This window comes from Ammodytes marinus (assembly GCF_949987685.1).
Source record: "Ammodytes marinus genome assembly, chromosome: 18".
NCBI lineage: Eukaryota > Metazoa > Chordata > Actinopteri > Uranoscopiformes > Ammodytidae > Ammodytes > Ammodytes marinus.
In genome coordinates, this window is record NC_137222.1 from 10,547,179 (window position 1) to 10,562,308 (window position 15,130).

The 15,130-nt window shown below is 40.6% G+C and overlaps 2 protein-coding genes across 4 annotated transcripts; one reads left to right on the plus strand and one right to left on the minus strand.

The window, feature by feature from the left end:
* Positions 1-59: 59 nt before the first annotated feature.
* On the plus strand, positions 60-3,808 carry rabepk (Rab9 effector protein with kelch motifs). 3 transcript variants are annotated; one of them, XM_080046990.1, is made up of 8 exons: positions 60-160; positions 395-687; positions 782-936; positions 1,433-1,588; positions 1,914-2,078; positions 2,774-2,923; positions 3,046-3,195; positions 3,323-3,808. In XM_080046990.1, the coding sequence occupies exons 2-8, from the start codon at positions 635-637 to the stop codon at positions 3,538-3,540; spliced, it is 1,047 nt and encodes a 348-aa protein (XP_079903116.1). In that variant the 5' UTR covers positions 60-160; positions 395-634; the 3' UTR covers positions 3,541-3,808. The 3 variants fall into 3 exon arrangements, with proteins under 3 accessions (XP_079903116.1, XP_079903117.1, XP_079903115.1); XM_080046991.1 differs by lacking the exon at positions 60-160 and having other exon boundaries at positions 204-503; positions 633-687; XM_080046989.1 differs by lacking the exon at positions 60-160 and having other exon boundaries at positions 204-687.
* Positions 3,809-3,912: 104 nt separating this feature from the next.
* Positions 3,913-7,567, minus strand: hspa5 (heat shock protein 5). Its single transcript, XM_080046988.1, has 9 exons — positions 7,432-7,567; positions 6,775-6,924; positions 6,439-6,670; positions 6,189-6,326; positions 5,975-6,087; positions 5,471-5,861; positions 5,122-5,359; positions 4,846-5,013; positions 3,913-4,737 (listed from the first exon to the last, which is right to left on the minus strand). Exons 2-9 carry the CDS (start codon positions 6,888-6,890, stop codon positions 4,169-4,171), a joined length of 1,965 nt encoding a protein of 654 aa, XP_079903114.1. The 5' UTR covers positions 6,891-6,924; positions 7,432-7,567; the 3' UTR covers positions 3,913-4,168.
* Positions 7,568-15,130: the final 7,563 nt, after the last annotated feature.

Below are 15,130 nucleotides of genomic sequence, written 5' to 3' on the forward strand. Positions count from 1 at the left end.
GAGTTAAATTTAGCTATGATAACTTATAATACATATAATCTTATAATAAGTCCATATATCAGTATTTGGACGTAGAAGCAGGTAAAACAGGCTGCCAAAGAATGCCGAGCTCAGTTAAATGACACGAAATCTCTCCTCTTTCCACCCGGAAGTAAAACAGGTTAGTGGATAGGAAGCTGTTTTCATGCTCATTTGAGGTAGCCTATACTATCTATGGAGGTAGCTAGTAGCACTGTTTAGTATGCGGCTAACTGAGTGATAGTTTCGCTAAATTAAACTGTATTTCACATATCATTGTTGCGACTCTGTTTTGCAAGCTACCCTTTACCGACCGTTTACAAAATTCTCCATAAAAACCCTCACTTTTAGTATATCTGTGTGGCTTCGGTTCTAGGTACATTTCACCTAGGGCTTCTGTGGATGGATACCATGACCTGATGGAGACTGGAGACATATTACAATCATTATAAGTTGAAACAACAAACACTTTTTACCAAGGCTAGGTTAGTGGTGAATCAGCTATTTGTTATCGCACCTGATCATCACGGAAAATATACAAAAGTGATCCCTGACAAGAGAAATAGGCTACAAAAAAATACATAGCACGAGGTTCATTCCTATATCTTTGACAGCAATGGAGTTTCTCCCAGTACTCGACCCTTTAAATAAACCCAAAGAAGGAATATGGTAAGGAAAATAATCATTATAATTATTTAATTGCACAAGGGATGTAAGGAGGTAACTTTTTTTCTACTTGATGCAACTGTTTCCTTGTCAACAGGTATTCTTTGATACCTAGGGGAAGTGCTCCAGGTGTTAGTGTGGGTCACACCTGCACGTTTATCCCATCTGGAGATGGAGAAAAGGGAAGAATCCTTATTGTTGGGGGAGCCAACCCCAGCAGCAGTTTCTCACATACCCATATCATAAATCTAGGTAAAAAAGGAAGATCATGCCCTGAGATATGACACATGCATAACTGTGTGTCACTCTTAACCAATAATCCACATTAGGAAATGTTTTTTTAATCAGTTTGCATTTGGGCTTTTGTCCACACCATAAACTGTAAAAGAATTGTTACAAATTTTAAAAGTAAAATTTACTGCAAACATGACCTTGGCTAGATTATAATCTATTTGTTGTGAGATCACAATAATCCCTGACAAATGTGTAATTTACAGGCTATGTAGAGACCAAATGTTGTGACATCTGAATTTATTGATTGTAGTATATTTTTGACAATTGGAGATTAAGCTCCCATCACTGATCATTTTAGAGATGAGACAAATCTGAATTAAGATAATATCAGGAGTTCAAGCATTGTGTATTGTGTTACTTGTCAATGCTACGCCAGCGTTTTATAGTAGGTTCCCGGCTTCACATTCATATAGTAAGACTTGCTTTGTATTTGTGTCCCTTATGTCTCAACCAGATAATTATGAATGGGACATCCCAGAGTGGGAGGGTTTGGAGTCACGGTATGAACACTGCAGCTTTGTGCCAGATAGCTGCCCTCAGAGCCTGTGGGTGTTTGGAGGTGCACAGCAGGACGGCAATCGGAACTGTATCCAGCAACTACAGCTAACAGGTAAAATCCCATTTAAATGCACATGTCCATGCTACTTAATAAGTAACATAGCATAGGTGAGTTCACAGGTTAACATAAAGAGAAGGTGCCGATATATTGGATGAAATCATATACTGTAATGTTTGGTTGCAGTGAAAACCTGCAGACTCTCTCCGTCAAACACGTTTGTCACATTTCAGATGTAAGTGAACAGTCTGATAAGCTCACAACACCACTCAGTTTTTAACTGTGTTGTTACCAATGTTATTTGCTCTGTTACGGCCAGACAGACTGGTTGAACTGTATTTGACCACAGATTTCTACAATGTTATTGTTGTGTTTTCAGAGAATGGGTCTCGCTGGAAGAATGAAGTGGTAAATGGCAAACCCCCAAGTCCCAGGACCTACCACACCAACTCAGCCTGCCTAGGGGACAGCCTGTATGTTTTTTCTGGTGGGGAAGCAGGAGCTGCACCTGTCTCAGACACCAAACTTCATATTTTTGATACAGGTTTGTGTTGAATGAACCGGCTGTTCTATAGCGACATACGTTTTTTACTCCTATTGGTCAAAAGGACTGGTGTCAATCTTGTGTTTTGCCCCACAGCTCTCTTTAGACTATATTACCTTTTCTTTGAATGATCATGGACATACTTTAGTCATAGTGATCTTGTGTTTAATTTAATAATGCACAAATTGTGACTTTTTAGGAGATAGTGTGAAAAATCGTAATGCTTGCATTGTTTTTGAGGGGTTTCTTTTTTTATATACAACAGAAGAACAATGGCAAACTGCACAAATGTTTCGTAAGTGTTAAGTGCATGATGGCTCCTATAATCCTATATTTGAAAGTATATGAAGTCCTTGCCAGATTAACAGATCCATAGATTAGTCTCTTGGAAAGAAAGTAGTGAATATAAGGCTTTACTTTCTGATGGTTTTCCATATTATATGTGCAGATATTTGTATCTGTGACAGACTTATGTATCAAACTTGTTCATTTGTAGTATTCATATTCCCATTGAAGGCAATACCATTCTTATTATGCTTCCTGTTACAGTCCCTTTATCTCAGCAAAGGCTAAAAAAAGGCTGTAAGTGCCCCTAAAATTTCAACTAAATTTTAGTTTGAAATACCATACATTGTAAACTGTTAAGTGAAAACAATAAGCAAATGTGCAACAGCTTTATCTTTTGGTTTTCCCAGTGTCTTCCACCTGGTCCCAACCAGAAACACAAGGCAGACACCCACCAGGCAGACATGGGCACATTATCATCACAGTGGGTTCAAAGATCTACATTCACGGAGGCATGGCCGGAGAGAATTTATACAATGATATGTACTCTCTTGACACAAGTAAGCGAGAACGCTCCTCAATTAGAGTATTTCATGTATTTCAGATTGTAAAGGATCTTGGTAAAGGGAAGTTTGTTTTGGTTTAGTTTTTTTTCCAATGCAAATGTGTCTGTTGTTTAAAGGGAGCATGAAGTGGGAGAAAGTGAAGGCAAAAGGAGACATCCCACCAGGTGTAGCGGCCCATTCAGCTGTGGTGCTGGGCAAGAACATCTACATATTTGGGGGGATGGCAGCCGATGGAGCAAGCAACTCCATGTACAGATTCAACACTGGTACACAACTCCAAATTTAATTTAATGTTTACTATTTATCACTTCAAATGCTATGCTATGGAGCAGTTTGGTTCACCATTCATTTGAACTTGTATAACATATTTAATGTTTAACCTCCGGTTTGCAGACAAATGTAGATGGGTCCTCATGAAGTTTGAAGGGGATATGCCACCAAACCGTCTCGACCACTCCATGTGTCTATTGCCATGGAAGGTGTGTGGTGAGGGTAACGGAGACGCAGAGGGTCCAGCAGCTGATGAGACCATACATCTGGTCTTTGTATTTGGAGGGATGGACACACAGGGTGTCATCCATAATGACTGTATTGTGACTGTGGCGTCATGATGTGCCTACATGTTGTAAGATTAAGTTTACTGTTTGTCAAGTGACGTATATAGTAAATATTGTATGTATATATATTTCAATGAACAGTTTAGAAAATTGTGTTCTAAAGCATACATCTGTGTGCAAAGAAATGGCTGACATGTTAATCATTTGAGCAATTAAACTGTAAATGAATGCAATAAACAAATAGTTTGTATCAAACATTTATTTCTTCTTATGTCTTTCCAGAAGTATGATGACCAGATTCAATAAATAACTTTTAGCATTGCCTGTGAACATAATGAGCCCTTGATCCCACAGACATCCAACTGAATGGACCAAACACCTGTCCCCCCCCATCCCACCCACCAAGTCCCTCCCCCCACAGAACCCCACCAGGACTGCCTGAGAACAGCAGCAAGCCTCATATCCGGGCTGACGAATATCTCCGCCTTCCAGCGAAGGGAACACCTCCAACACACTGAAACTTGTTATAAAGTCTTTCAGAAGATTCAGTATGGTTGCTTGTTAGAGCCACCCCTTCCCAAATCATTCCTCTCACTATTTGAGTCCCATCAGTCAAATATGTACATCTAGGTGCCACTACCAGAGAGGCAAGGGGCGACAGAGGAGTTGACTTTAAACCTGCCTACAACTCATCCTTCTCATCTTGCTCACCCTCTGCACCCTCAGGTGGTGGTGCACCCGCACTACCATAAAGCTTGCTGATAATGGGCTGAACGATCTCCTCCAGCTCCTTCTTCTTGGCCTGGAAATCTTCCAGCTCAGCTTCCTGGTGGGACTCCATCCACTCAATCTTTTCCTCAACTGCCTTCTCAATGGTTTCCTTATCTTCATCCGACAGCTTGCCACCAAGCTTCTCCTTGTCGCCGATCTGGTTCTTCAGAGAGTAGGCGTAACTCTCCAACTCATTGCGGGAATCGATCCTCTCTTTTAGCTTCTTGTCTTCGTCAGCAAAGCGCTCGGCGTCGTTCACCATGCGTTCGATATCCTCAGGCGTCAGACGGTTCTGGTCATTTGTGATTGTGATCTTATTCTTGTTGCCTGTGCCTTTGTCCTCAGCAGTGACACGCAGGATACCGTTTACGTCGATCTCAAAGGTGACCTCAATCTGTGGTACACCACGAGGCGCAGGAGGGATGCCTGTCAGGTCGAATGTGCCCAACAGATGGTTGTCTTTTGTCAGCGGACGCTCACCTAAAAAGAGAACGAAAAATTAAGATGTGCACTATTTAATTTGTCTGGATACAAGGAAAAAACTGATGATAAATGTTTGGTACACAATTTCTCACCCCCAACTCTTACCTTCATAAACCTTGATGGTGACAGTGGGCTGGTTATCAGAGGCTGTAGAGAAGATCTGGGATTTCTTTGTAGGCACCACGGTGTTCCTGGGGATCAGCTTGGTCATGACTCCTCCAACGGTCTCAATACCAAGGGTCAGGGGGCACACATCCAAAAGAACCACATCACCTGCAAGAGTGTAAAATGTTAAGTTAACAGGATGTAGATGGTAAGGCCATAGATGGTGAGGCCAGTTAAGTGAAGCAGGTGCAACAACATGTGAGGTATAGGACTTACCAGTATCCTCCTCTCCAGAAAGAACTCCAGCCTGAACAGCAGCTCCGTATGCCACGGCCTCATCGGGGTTGATGCCCCTAGATGGCTCTTTGCCATTGAAGAACTCTTTCACCAGCTGCTGGATTTTGGGGATACGGGTGGAGCCTCCGACCAGGACAATCTCATCAATGTCAGACTTCTTCAGGTCAGAGTCTTCCAGCACCTTCTGTACAGGTTTCATGGTGGAACGGAACAGGTCCTAAAAAGACAAAAACAAGATTAAATGGATCGTCAATCTTTAATTAAAAAAAAATTATGTTTCATTTGTGCTATAGACATTGTTTTAGAACTGATGGGCTGTATGACTTACCATGTTGAGCTCTTCAAACTTGGCACGGGTCAGGGTCTCAGAGAAGTCTTCTCCCTCAAAGAAGGACTCGATCTCAATGCGGGCCTGGTGCTGGGCGGACAGCCCCCTCTTTGCCTTCTCAACCTCACGACGGAGCTTCTGCACGGCACGGTTGTCTTTGCGCACATCCTTGCCAGTCTTCTTCTTGTAAAGCTTGATGAAGTGCTCCATCACACGCTGGTCGAAGTCTTCACCTCCCAGATGAGTGTCACCGTTGGTGGCCACCACCTCAAACACACCGTTGTCAATGACCAGAAGGGAGACATCAAATGTGCCACCGCCCAGATCGAACACCAGAATGTTCTTCTCGCCTTCCCTCTTGTCCATACCATAAGCAATGGCAGCAGCCGTTCTAAAGAATACAATTAATGAGACTATTATTATCATCATCATTTAGGAAGGGATAGAAATATTCAAAGTTCAAAGAAGCCAATACATCAATAAATTATCATTTTAGACACTTACGGCTCATTAATGATTCTCATGACAATCAGACCAGCAATGGTTCCAGCATCCTTAGTGGCTTGGCGCTGGGCATCATTGAAGTAAGCAGGGACGGTGACCACAGCGTGTGTGACCTGAGGAAAATATTTTTATTAAAAACTTAAACGAAAAAACATTATTTTAAGTTTATTAAGTGGTATATCCTTTGAAGTGCATCATCTAAAATTCTTTGTACCGTCTTGCCCAGATAAGCCTCAGCAGTCTCCTTCATCTTAGTCAGCACCATGGCAGAAATCTCCTCAGGAGCAAATGTCTTCATCTGGCCACCACCAATGTCAACCTGAATAAAAGGCTTAGTCTTCTTCTCGGTAACCTAGGAGGAACAATGCATCAATATTAATATACCAGGTATGATGCTTAAAACTTGACCTTTAGACCCTACAACCATACATCTTACTGTAAGCTGTTTAACAGTAGAAACTCACCTTGAAGGGCAGATACTTTATGTCCTGCTGCACAGAGGAGTCCGCCCAGATGCGTCCGATCAACCTCTTGGCATCAAAAACTGTGTTTTCTGGGTTAGAGGTCAGCTGGTTCTTTGCAGCATCACCAATCAGACGCTCACCCTCGGCAGTGAAGGCAACATATGATGGGGTGATGCGGTTACCCTGGTCATTGGCGATTATCTCCACACGACCATTCTTGAAGACTCCAACACTACAAAAAAAACACAATGAAAATTAGTACCAAAAAGGAAACCATTTCTGATTGTCATTTATTCTTCAAAGTTGCTTCTCAAGTCAAATTTGTATTATTCTTACCATGAGTAGGTGGTCCCCAGGTCGATTCCAATCACAGTCCCAACACTATCCTTCTTGTCATCATCATCGGCAACCACTGCGCCGACTACCAGCATTACAACCCACAACAGCTTCATCTTTGTTTGTTTTGACTCAGATCTACAAAGAAATCTGTTGAAAAGAAAAAAATGTAAAACGTGAAAACGTGGCCTTACGTTTATGACGTGGGCCTCCTTCCCCCCAGGTTCACCCAGCTACCAAATGCTCAATAGATGAGAACCCATCCCTAAAGAAAATGCCCGAAAATGTCGAATTTATGAGCCTTAAATAATCAGAGTAAACTGGGTGGAGCACCACTGCCTCTTCCTAGTGTTAACGCCACTGCTTTTTTTCCCCCTTCCATTCACCGGTAGCTAGCTAACCACGTTAGCGTGTCTAGCAGGCATGCAAGGGAAAATACTTGCCACAATGAGCAGTTAACTTAAAAGCACCTTCTTTTAGCATTGTGTATTGCAGTTCAATGATTTAAAGAACTGTAGTACACCACTATGGTCAAATACACCATGTGGTAAAACGTCAGCTGGCTTAATCATTATGAAATTGTCTTAAAATGACGTCCAACGTTTTACAAATAAAAATAGGTTGTCGCTTTATCATATTCACAGTATTTGTACATACCTTAATCGCAGTTTTGTCAATTAATTAACGGCCTTGGCGTTGCCTCAACTGGTGATAGCCTTGTTGAAAAGTGTATCTCTTTTATTCGTCTCTTCAGTATTCTTTCCTCTGTGAAGTGCAGTTGAATGAATCGTGCTCTTTCCATATATAAGCCGTCACGTCTTCCCCATCGTGGAGGCCCGCGATTGGCTGAGCGGCTATTCGTTGGAACGCGCCGATTGGTTGCACCCGGCAAGCTGGCCGTCTCTGATTTGCACACATCGCGGTGAGGCGACGTCACGACCTTTGCCTACGGTTCCCATGCTGATTGGCTGTCTGCCGAGCGCATTCATGAACACAGTTGGAGTAATGACACGCCACTCTACTGATAAAGGAAGAGTGCATTTTCACATTTTGTACGTTTAAAGTGCTGCTTTTTAAATAGTATCCCCACATGGTTTAGAATGACATTCATTCTCATGTTGCTGTTGTTTCAAATAGTGCGACTGTGTGGATATTGTGAAGAAGGTATCATGAGTGGCCTAGTAATGATGACCCACTACAATGAGTAAGACAGGTACAAGCCCTGTGTAATATGCATATGCCCAAATAGTCTAAAAGCAAACGTAACAACATTGGATTGGCTGGACGTTTCATCAGTGAATTTACCATGGACCTATTATAAGAAGAATGTAGCCTACACCCTTGGAATTTTGTCTTACAGGAATCCACCTTAAAATGCAAGCAGCCTACAATAATTTGAGTTAGTGTAATTTTTATCAACATTCTCCAGCCTGCTGTTTCAGTGATCACATATTGATCACAAACATATCCTACTAAATTATTTGTATCTGTCAGTTAAGATGGATACAGTAGCCTACACGTCAAACATAATCACGCCTACACTGTATTGTTTTATACTGTCTCCTTGATAGTCTAAATAGGTCAAGGTTAGGTAACCAGCAGCCAAGTCTATGACCCTTCCAAATGTGTTGATGTACTCCATTAGAATTGTTGAGTACTTTAAATTAATAAAGAATTGGATGTTACTTTTGTTTCTCATAATTATAATGGTCACATGCTCTGTGCCTTTTCAAAACAAATGCACTGTCCTCTTTTGTTGTAGGAGAAGTGTTTGTTATCAGTAGGCCACATAAAAAATACTATACTGTTACTAATATCTGACTTATTTCAACTAGCTTATAAGCTATACAGCCTGAACACGTTTACTCACTGCACCATTGATTACTTATAGGTGTGGTAAGCTAATAATATGTGGAAAACAAAAAACAGCAAACAAATCAACTTATGTCACTGGCTGACGTGTAACTGAAACAAATCAGCCTGTTTCAAGAATTATTTAGAATCAATGGTTATTGTTGACCTATTGATTTATTTCATGGATTTAAAACAAAATTGTTGGATATGTTTATTGGAACAAACAAAATAAGGCAGCCTGCAGCATGATATCACCAACAGTGAGTTCCTCCAAACTTTAAAGGTGGAGTCAGTGATTCTAGATAATGCTTTTTGTCAAAATCAGTGAATATTCCCTTACAATCCGCTACCTTTCTGTACTGTGTGTGCGCTGAAAAGAATCTGACACAGCCTAGGCTCTGTAAGCAGGCATGTAAACAAAGGAGTACACCGTGTGCATATTTACAGAGCATATATAGGCTGTGTATTAACACTGGATTTAGTTTCAGCTCACACACAACTGTCCGGTAACAGATCATGAGGAGATATTCAATAAACTCATTTTGACAAAAAGTGAATATGACCCTAGCTTTAATTTGTTGACATTATTTGATGTAAACTAAATAATCAATTATAATTATACACTTAGATTCAAAAGTGCATTATTATGTCTTCAGTCTTAAGACATTATCCCTCCTTTTTTGACTTTCCCTAGAGAGAAAAAATATGACACTGCTGGAGGAAGTGAAACCGCTCAGATGACAGAAAGGCTGAGTCACAAGAAAGACAATTAATTCACATTACTGAAAGGATCTATAAATGACCAGTAGCCTATATTGAATGTTGCATGGTCTTCATAATCAAAATGTGCAATATATCTGTTTTTTAACATGAAAGAGCTGTACAGTTTGCTCAGGAATGCAAGAGTGCCTATTTGCAGACCCATGGGGGAGCGGAGCTCCGCCGGAAACACGAAACCTGCTCCACCGGAAATACGCTACCTTCTTCTTTGTTTTGTTTTACTGGCGGCCAAGTGGCCAGGGGCCTATTTCAGGTATAGTAGCTGGTTTACTGCGGCAACATACGCCGTGGGTCTAACCTGCTGGATAGGTGATTTGGCCTACTCTGAGTTTGTTTTCACATGCAACATGTTGACTATGGAATGTGCTTATCTTCCAAGTAGACTATGACGTGTAAAGATTTTTTTTTTTGTAATCGTTACATTAGCCTACATGCTGAAGACCTATTAACTCATCAAAATCAGAATCATAAATAGGCTACATTATTGATCCCGGAGCGGAAATTTTTGTTTAGTTTAGTTTAGTTTAGTTTTATTTGTGCAGATAAACAAGATTAAAATGGCAAGAAGATGCGCATAGACATACATAAATGCACGGGTGGGACAAAAGAAACCCCGAAGGGCTTATAAAGGATGTCCACCTGACATTAAAATACAATAAGGTAAAGAAATAAAGTAAAAGAAAAAAGACAAACAAAAATAAAAATAAAATTAAAGAGATAAAACAACTACAAAGTCATGTTACAAAAATTTAAATAAATTTAAATACATAGTGAAAAAGCAATGTAAAGATATAACAAGCAAAAAGACAACATAACATACATTCAGTTTAACACGTTATCGTAAGCTTTTAAAACTAGGTACATTTTAAGATGTTTTTTGAAAGTAGCCTAACTAAAGAGTGTTTACGTAGAGTAACAGGAAAACTGTTCCAAATGATTGGACCTCTATCCCTAATTGAAAACTGTCCAAGATTTGTTCTGTAAAATTGACGGTGAAGGAGATCTACAGATCTGGTCTGATGACTATGGATCTGTGACCTGGTTATAAAAAAACTGTTAAAAGAAGAGGGAAGTAAATTATTGAAAAACTGGAAAACAAAAGTGCCAATCTGAAGAGTATTCACATCACATCATATATGCTTAACAACTTCAGACTTTGAAATAACGGAGCACTATGAGCGTCCCAACCGGAGTTGGTTACAGTTCTAACAATTTTTTTCTGTAACATAAAAATCAAATCTACACTGGTTTTGTATGTGCTTGCCCATACTATATTGCCATAGGATATAAAGGGATAAATAAGGCAGTAATATAAATCCACAAAATTTTTCTTACTCGTCGTATAACCTCAATGTTTCTCGCTAATTTAATGGACACCTATGTCTTTTCCAATTGAGCTTATCATCAATAAAAACCCCTAAGAACTTAAAGGGGACATATTATGCAAAAACTCGGGTTTAAATGTGTATTTCCGAGGTCTACTAGAAAAGGTTTTAATGGTCTATTGTACAAAAAGCCCATTAGTTTTCTACCAATGCCCATTTCTTCATTGCCTTTTCAGGCCTTTTTTGGCCTCTCCCTAAAAAATTTGGTTTTGACATCTACCCCCCTCCTATCTACATGGGCGTGCATGCACCGCCCTGCTCATTTACTCTATACCTACCTATATGGGCATGGCACACGCCCAGCTGTCAGTTTTGTTTACTTTTGGCCAATGCAGCATGGAGATCGATGTTACCATGTTTACCTTCATTTCTACAGCAAATATCAGCACACTTATCACTTCTAAACCAAAAGCTTTACAACTGAACCTGGTCAGGCAGGAGTCTGAGCTGAAAACTGTGAAAATTGCATCAAGATTTCTGGTTTCCCTGACATTATCCTCAGGTAAATACAGTTTAAATATGTCACAGTCAGTAACAGAATATGAGCTAAGTATTTATGAATAAACTCTCTAAACTTGTAACATACAACATTTTATGTATGTCTCTACAGGTTAAACTGGGGAATGATCTACAACCCAGTGGAGTGAAAAAGCTTTGGTTGTGATGCCATGCTGTAAATGTACAGTAACGTGGCAGGAAAGGAATGTATCATGTCAAGATCCACTGGAAAGACATTATCTTTTGTAAAAAAAAAATATATAGAAACAATTACAGTCAGAGCTGCAAATTAGCTGACACCCTTTCAATATCTAGTAGGTAATGTATCATTTGTATTGTGATCACTCATTTATAATAAAGTTTTACTGTTAAAACATGTATTGTGTTGCTTACTGTCACTGTTTGCTTCGTGTAGTAAAGGATTACTTGAAACTCACATTTTCATAGTCAGGATGTTGGACTAGTTTTCAGACCGATCTACATGCATTGACTTATACGTTTTTTAATTCAACCCTTTATCTCTCTGAAGATTTTTTCTTTGAAACAGTATCATTACATTTTAAAATGACCAAAACCATACTTAAAAATAAAGCAGTTTATTCATAGCCAGTGAAATGGAAATATAAAGTGTACATAATTCAAACAGAAGCAAAGCCATATTGTATGTAACTGTCCAGTTGTTGCTGGTGGGCCCTGAAGAAGACCACCTGTTCCATCCAGTGAACAGTCCTCTGATGGAACAGATAGTGTGACGGTCCTTGTGGGTCAACGCTCCGTCAGGTCACTCATCTGTAAAACATGGCACAATCAATGTTACATCATGTAGCCTACATAGCATACATCATACATCTGTAGTTATGGCAAAGCTACAAACTAATAAATATATTTTTTCTTCCATTATTAAATAAGATAGGCTACTAATAGATTCAGTATAACCCTTGCTCAAGAAGCAACGAGTTCTGAGTGATACTGTGTGCTTTTTGAAATATAATGGACAGGAAACAAACAGCAGCAGAGGCAAATTACAGTATTCCTGTCTGTTATAGTGTACATTACACTAGAGATGTAATAGGCCTACTGCTGCATGTACCACGACTGCTTGCATAACTACACACTGTCAACAACAAACAAATACTCTTCAGTTTCCAACACACCGTACAGTTTCACCGTCTGTTTTTCACACGGGCTGTCACGGACAGACTCACAGATCTAACCGTTAGCATACAAGCTAACGGACGCTAACGCTAACGGACGCTAACGCTAACTACTTAACCCAGAGACATTCTCTCGTTTCAGTCGGCGTTGGTTATTATAGGAGGGATAAATTAAAGCACATTACACACATTGAACTCATAAACGGACAGATTTGTTTTTAAATAGGACTACTTACATTTCCAGAGGAGAGATGGTGTCTCTCTGTCTTCCAGGCACAATCTCCTCCACACTCCAGTATAACAGCAGATCACACTAGATTGCCAACCTTTGCTGGGCATAGCCAAACAAAAAATGTAAGTAAATCCATTCAGCACCGGTCTGCTTCGAGGCTGGGGTGTGATGGTAGCTTGAGGATGAGCTAACACTGCAGCTTGCTTCTCCTCTGTTGTTGCATGAGCGAGTGGAGGCTCAGCTGTGTGTGGTTACCAACGGGGCGTCTTGATTTGCCAATCAACTACCGAGTTTCTGGTAAGCTTTCCCGTGGGAGTATTTATGATAATGAAAACCGACCGGTTTCGTCACCAGTCTGTGTTTTTTGGAAGAAACCTTCAAATCCCCCTTTTTTCTAAAAAAGCATCCCTGAAGAAACTGACACATTTGTTTTTTTGAAGCTTGTGTGTGCTGGTAGAGACCCCAATAACCTAAAAGGGTGCCCAAACACCTGCAATGTTTTGTTTTTCATAATATGTCCCCTTTAACACTTAACATTGGAAACATTTGCGAGTGCATTGTTCGCCATAAAAATTGGCTGGATATGATCAGATAGAATAATATTTTTAGGCTTAAATATCATATAAGCACACTTATCTACATTAAAGGAATACTTCACCCATACAGAACCAGCGTTCTATCATTATAAAATCACTATCATAATATAATGAATGAGGTTTTTCTTTCCTCCGTCTTCCCTCAGTCTTCCCTTGGCCCAGCTGTCCTGTTAATCCTGACCCTTACTGTGATGTCACAAGAAGGACAATGTAGGGTTAGACAGTGAGACCATAAAACACTCTTTCTGCCTTTTCTCAGGCTAGGATGATCCGATTTCAATTTTTTTTGCGCATTTATACTACAAAGGATCTCCGAGTTCAATACACCTTCATATTCCAACCGGTGAAGTAGGTCTTTTAAGGCCAGGAGGACACACCAGTCCGACTACCCGAAAATGGTGACTGCCGATTCAGGGAGCTCCAGTCTTCCCGTCGCGGCCGAAAAAGTGCAAAGAACACACCAAACCGACTGTTGCCTTTCCGTACGCTCTGCGCATGTGCGGGACGTAATGTCTCCATAACAGCAGGCGGCGCTAATCTGTATTGTGCCCCGAAAAAATACGGAAGCCGGAAATGATGGGACGGCTCTCTAGTCCATAAACATAGATAGAAATACGTATTTATATTTATGGACCATAAAGAGCACCATTTTTAGCAAAGAGTGTCGAGCATGGTGTCGAGCAGTCAACAAGGGTTGATGCATGTGAGTACTCGCTGAACGAAACAAACAAACACATTAAAACGATGGCTAACTGTTGTTAGCTGTTTGTGCTACCCGCCTCACTTCCGGGCTTCACTGATTCGCTAGCCCTCCACAAATCAAATTGCTCAAACTGAAAGACTGTCCGCCGCCAAAAGAAGCCCGACGACATCAACTACGACCGATTTCACGGCACACACCAAACAGATTCGTGTCTCCGTCCCCTCGAAACTCTACAACGGCGATTATCGGGCCGGTGTGTCCTGGCCTTAAAGGATAATTTGTTGAATTTGAACCAGTTATTCAACCGATCAAGTACGCTATTCATTCGATCTATCAACTTGTGTTCATCTTTATCGGTAATGAAAATATTTGTGTCATCGGCATACAAAATAAAAAGAGCTTCTTCCGATATTAAATGCAAATCATTTATGTAAATAAGGAATAAAAGAGGTCCAAGTATGGAACCTTGAGGAACTCCACACTGTATGACTGTAAGTCGAGTTAGCTCCATTCCATACTACATACTGTTTCCTGTCAACAGTCAGATAGTCTTTGTATAGTTTGTGTTTTTTTTTATATGCTTTTTTTTAGTAGCCTGGAAATCTAGACCCTGATATCTTGAACGATAGAGGGTCTGGCGACGATCAATAGTAATTTCCAACTCAAGGGGCGGCTCCTACTCGTGCATTTCAAATGCCACTGCACGCAGTTGGATAGCACTACAACCAATCAGAGTGATGCACAAGGCGACGTAAGCCCCTTTCGTTTAGCGAACGGCTGTTTAACTGTTAAATTAAACGTTTGCCGTTGTCGGTCGGCAAAATAGAACATTCCACTTACTTGCTAATGAAAGATTTGAGTGCTGTCTTCCAAATCGTTAAGGGTCGAGGCCAAAGCAGTCTCAAACTCACACAACATATCCGCAGCCATCTCTGATGTTTACTATCACGGCTTCGACGTCGCATGCACGTCACTGTCGTCATCCGGTTACGTCCTCCCCAGAGTACCATATAAGAGGCTCTGGCACGCCCGCCAGATTTCTGGCTTTCTTGATAAAGCTTCAACGGAGCGTGTCCAGACCAACACGCGCAGCAAATTTAATTTGCCAGCGCCTAGTGGCAGGTCTGGGAATGCCAGGCTATTTTTTTAGCTCT

What these genes read in the sequence shown, in the direction of transcription:
- rabepk (XM_080046990.1), top strand. Translation starts at nt 635, where the DNA reads ATGGAGTTTCTCCCAGTACTCGACCCTTTAAATAAACCCAAAGAAGGA. An exon ending in TACCCATATCATAAATCTAG is followed by an intron (nt 937 to 1,432) that starts GTAAAAAAGGAA and finishes TGTCTCAACCAG; the next exon opens with ATAATTATGAATGGGACATC. An exon ending in TATGTACTCTCTTGACACAA is followed by an intron (nt 2,924 to 3,045) that starts GTAAGCGAGAAC and finishes TGTTGTTTAAAG; the next exon opens with GGAGCATGAAGTGGGAGAAA.
- hspa5 (XM_080046988.1), bottom strand. Translation starts at nt 6,890, where the DNA reads ATGAAGCTGTTGTGGGTTGTAATGCTGGTAGTCGGCGCAGTGGTTGCC. An exon ending in AGGCTTATCTGGGCAAGACG is followed by an intron (nt 6,088 to 6,188) that starts GTACAAAGAATT and finishes TATTTTCCTCAG; the next exon opens with GTCACACACGCTGTGGTCAC. An exon ending in ATGAGAATCATTAATGAGCC is followed by an intron (nt 5,862 to 5,974) that starts GTAAGTGTCTAA and finishes TGTATTCTTTAG; the next exon opens with AACGGCTGCTGCCATTGCTT.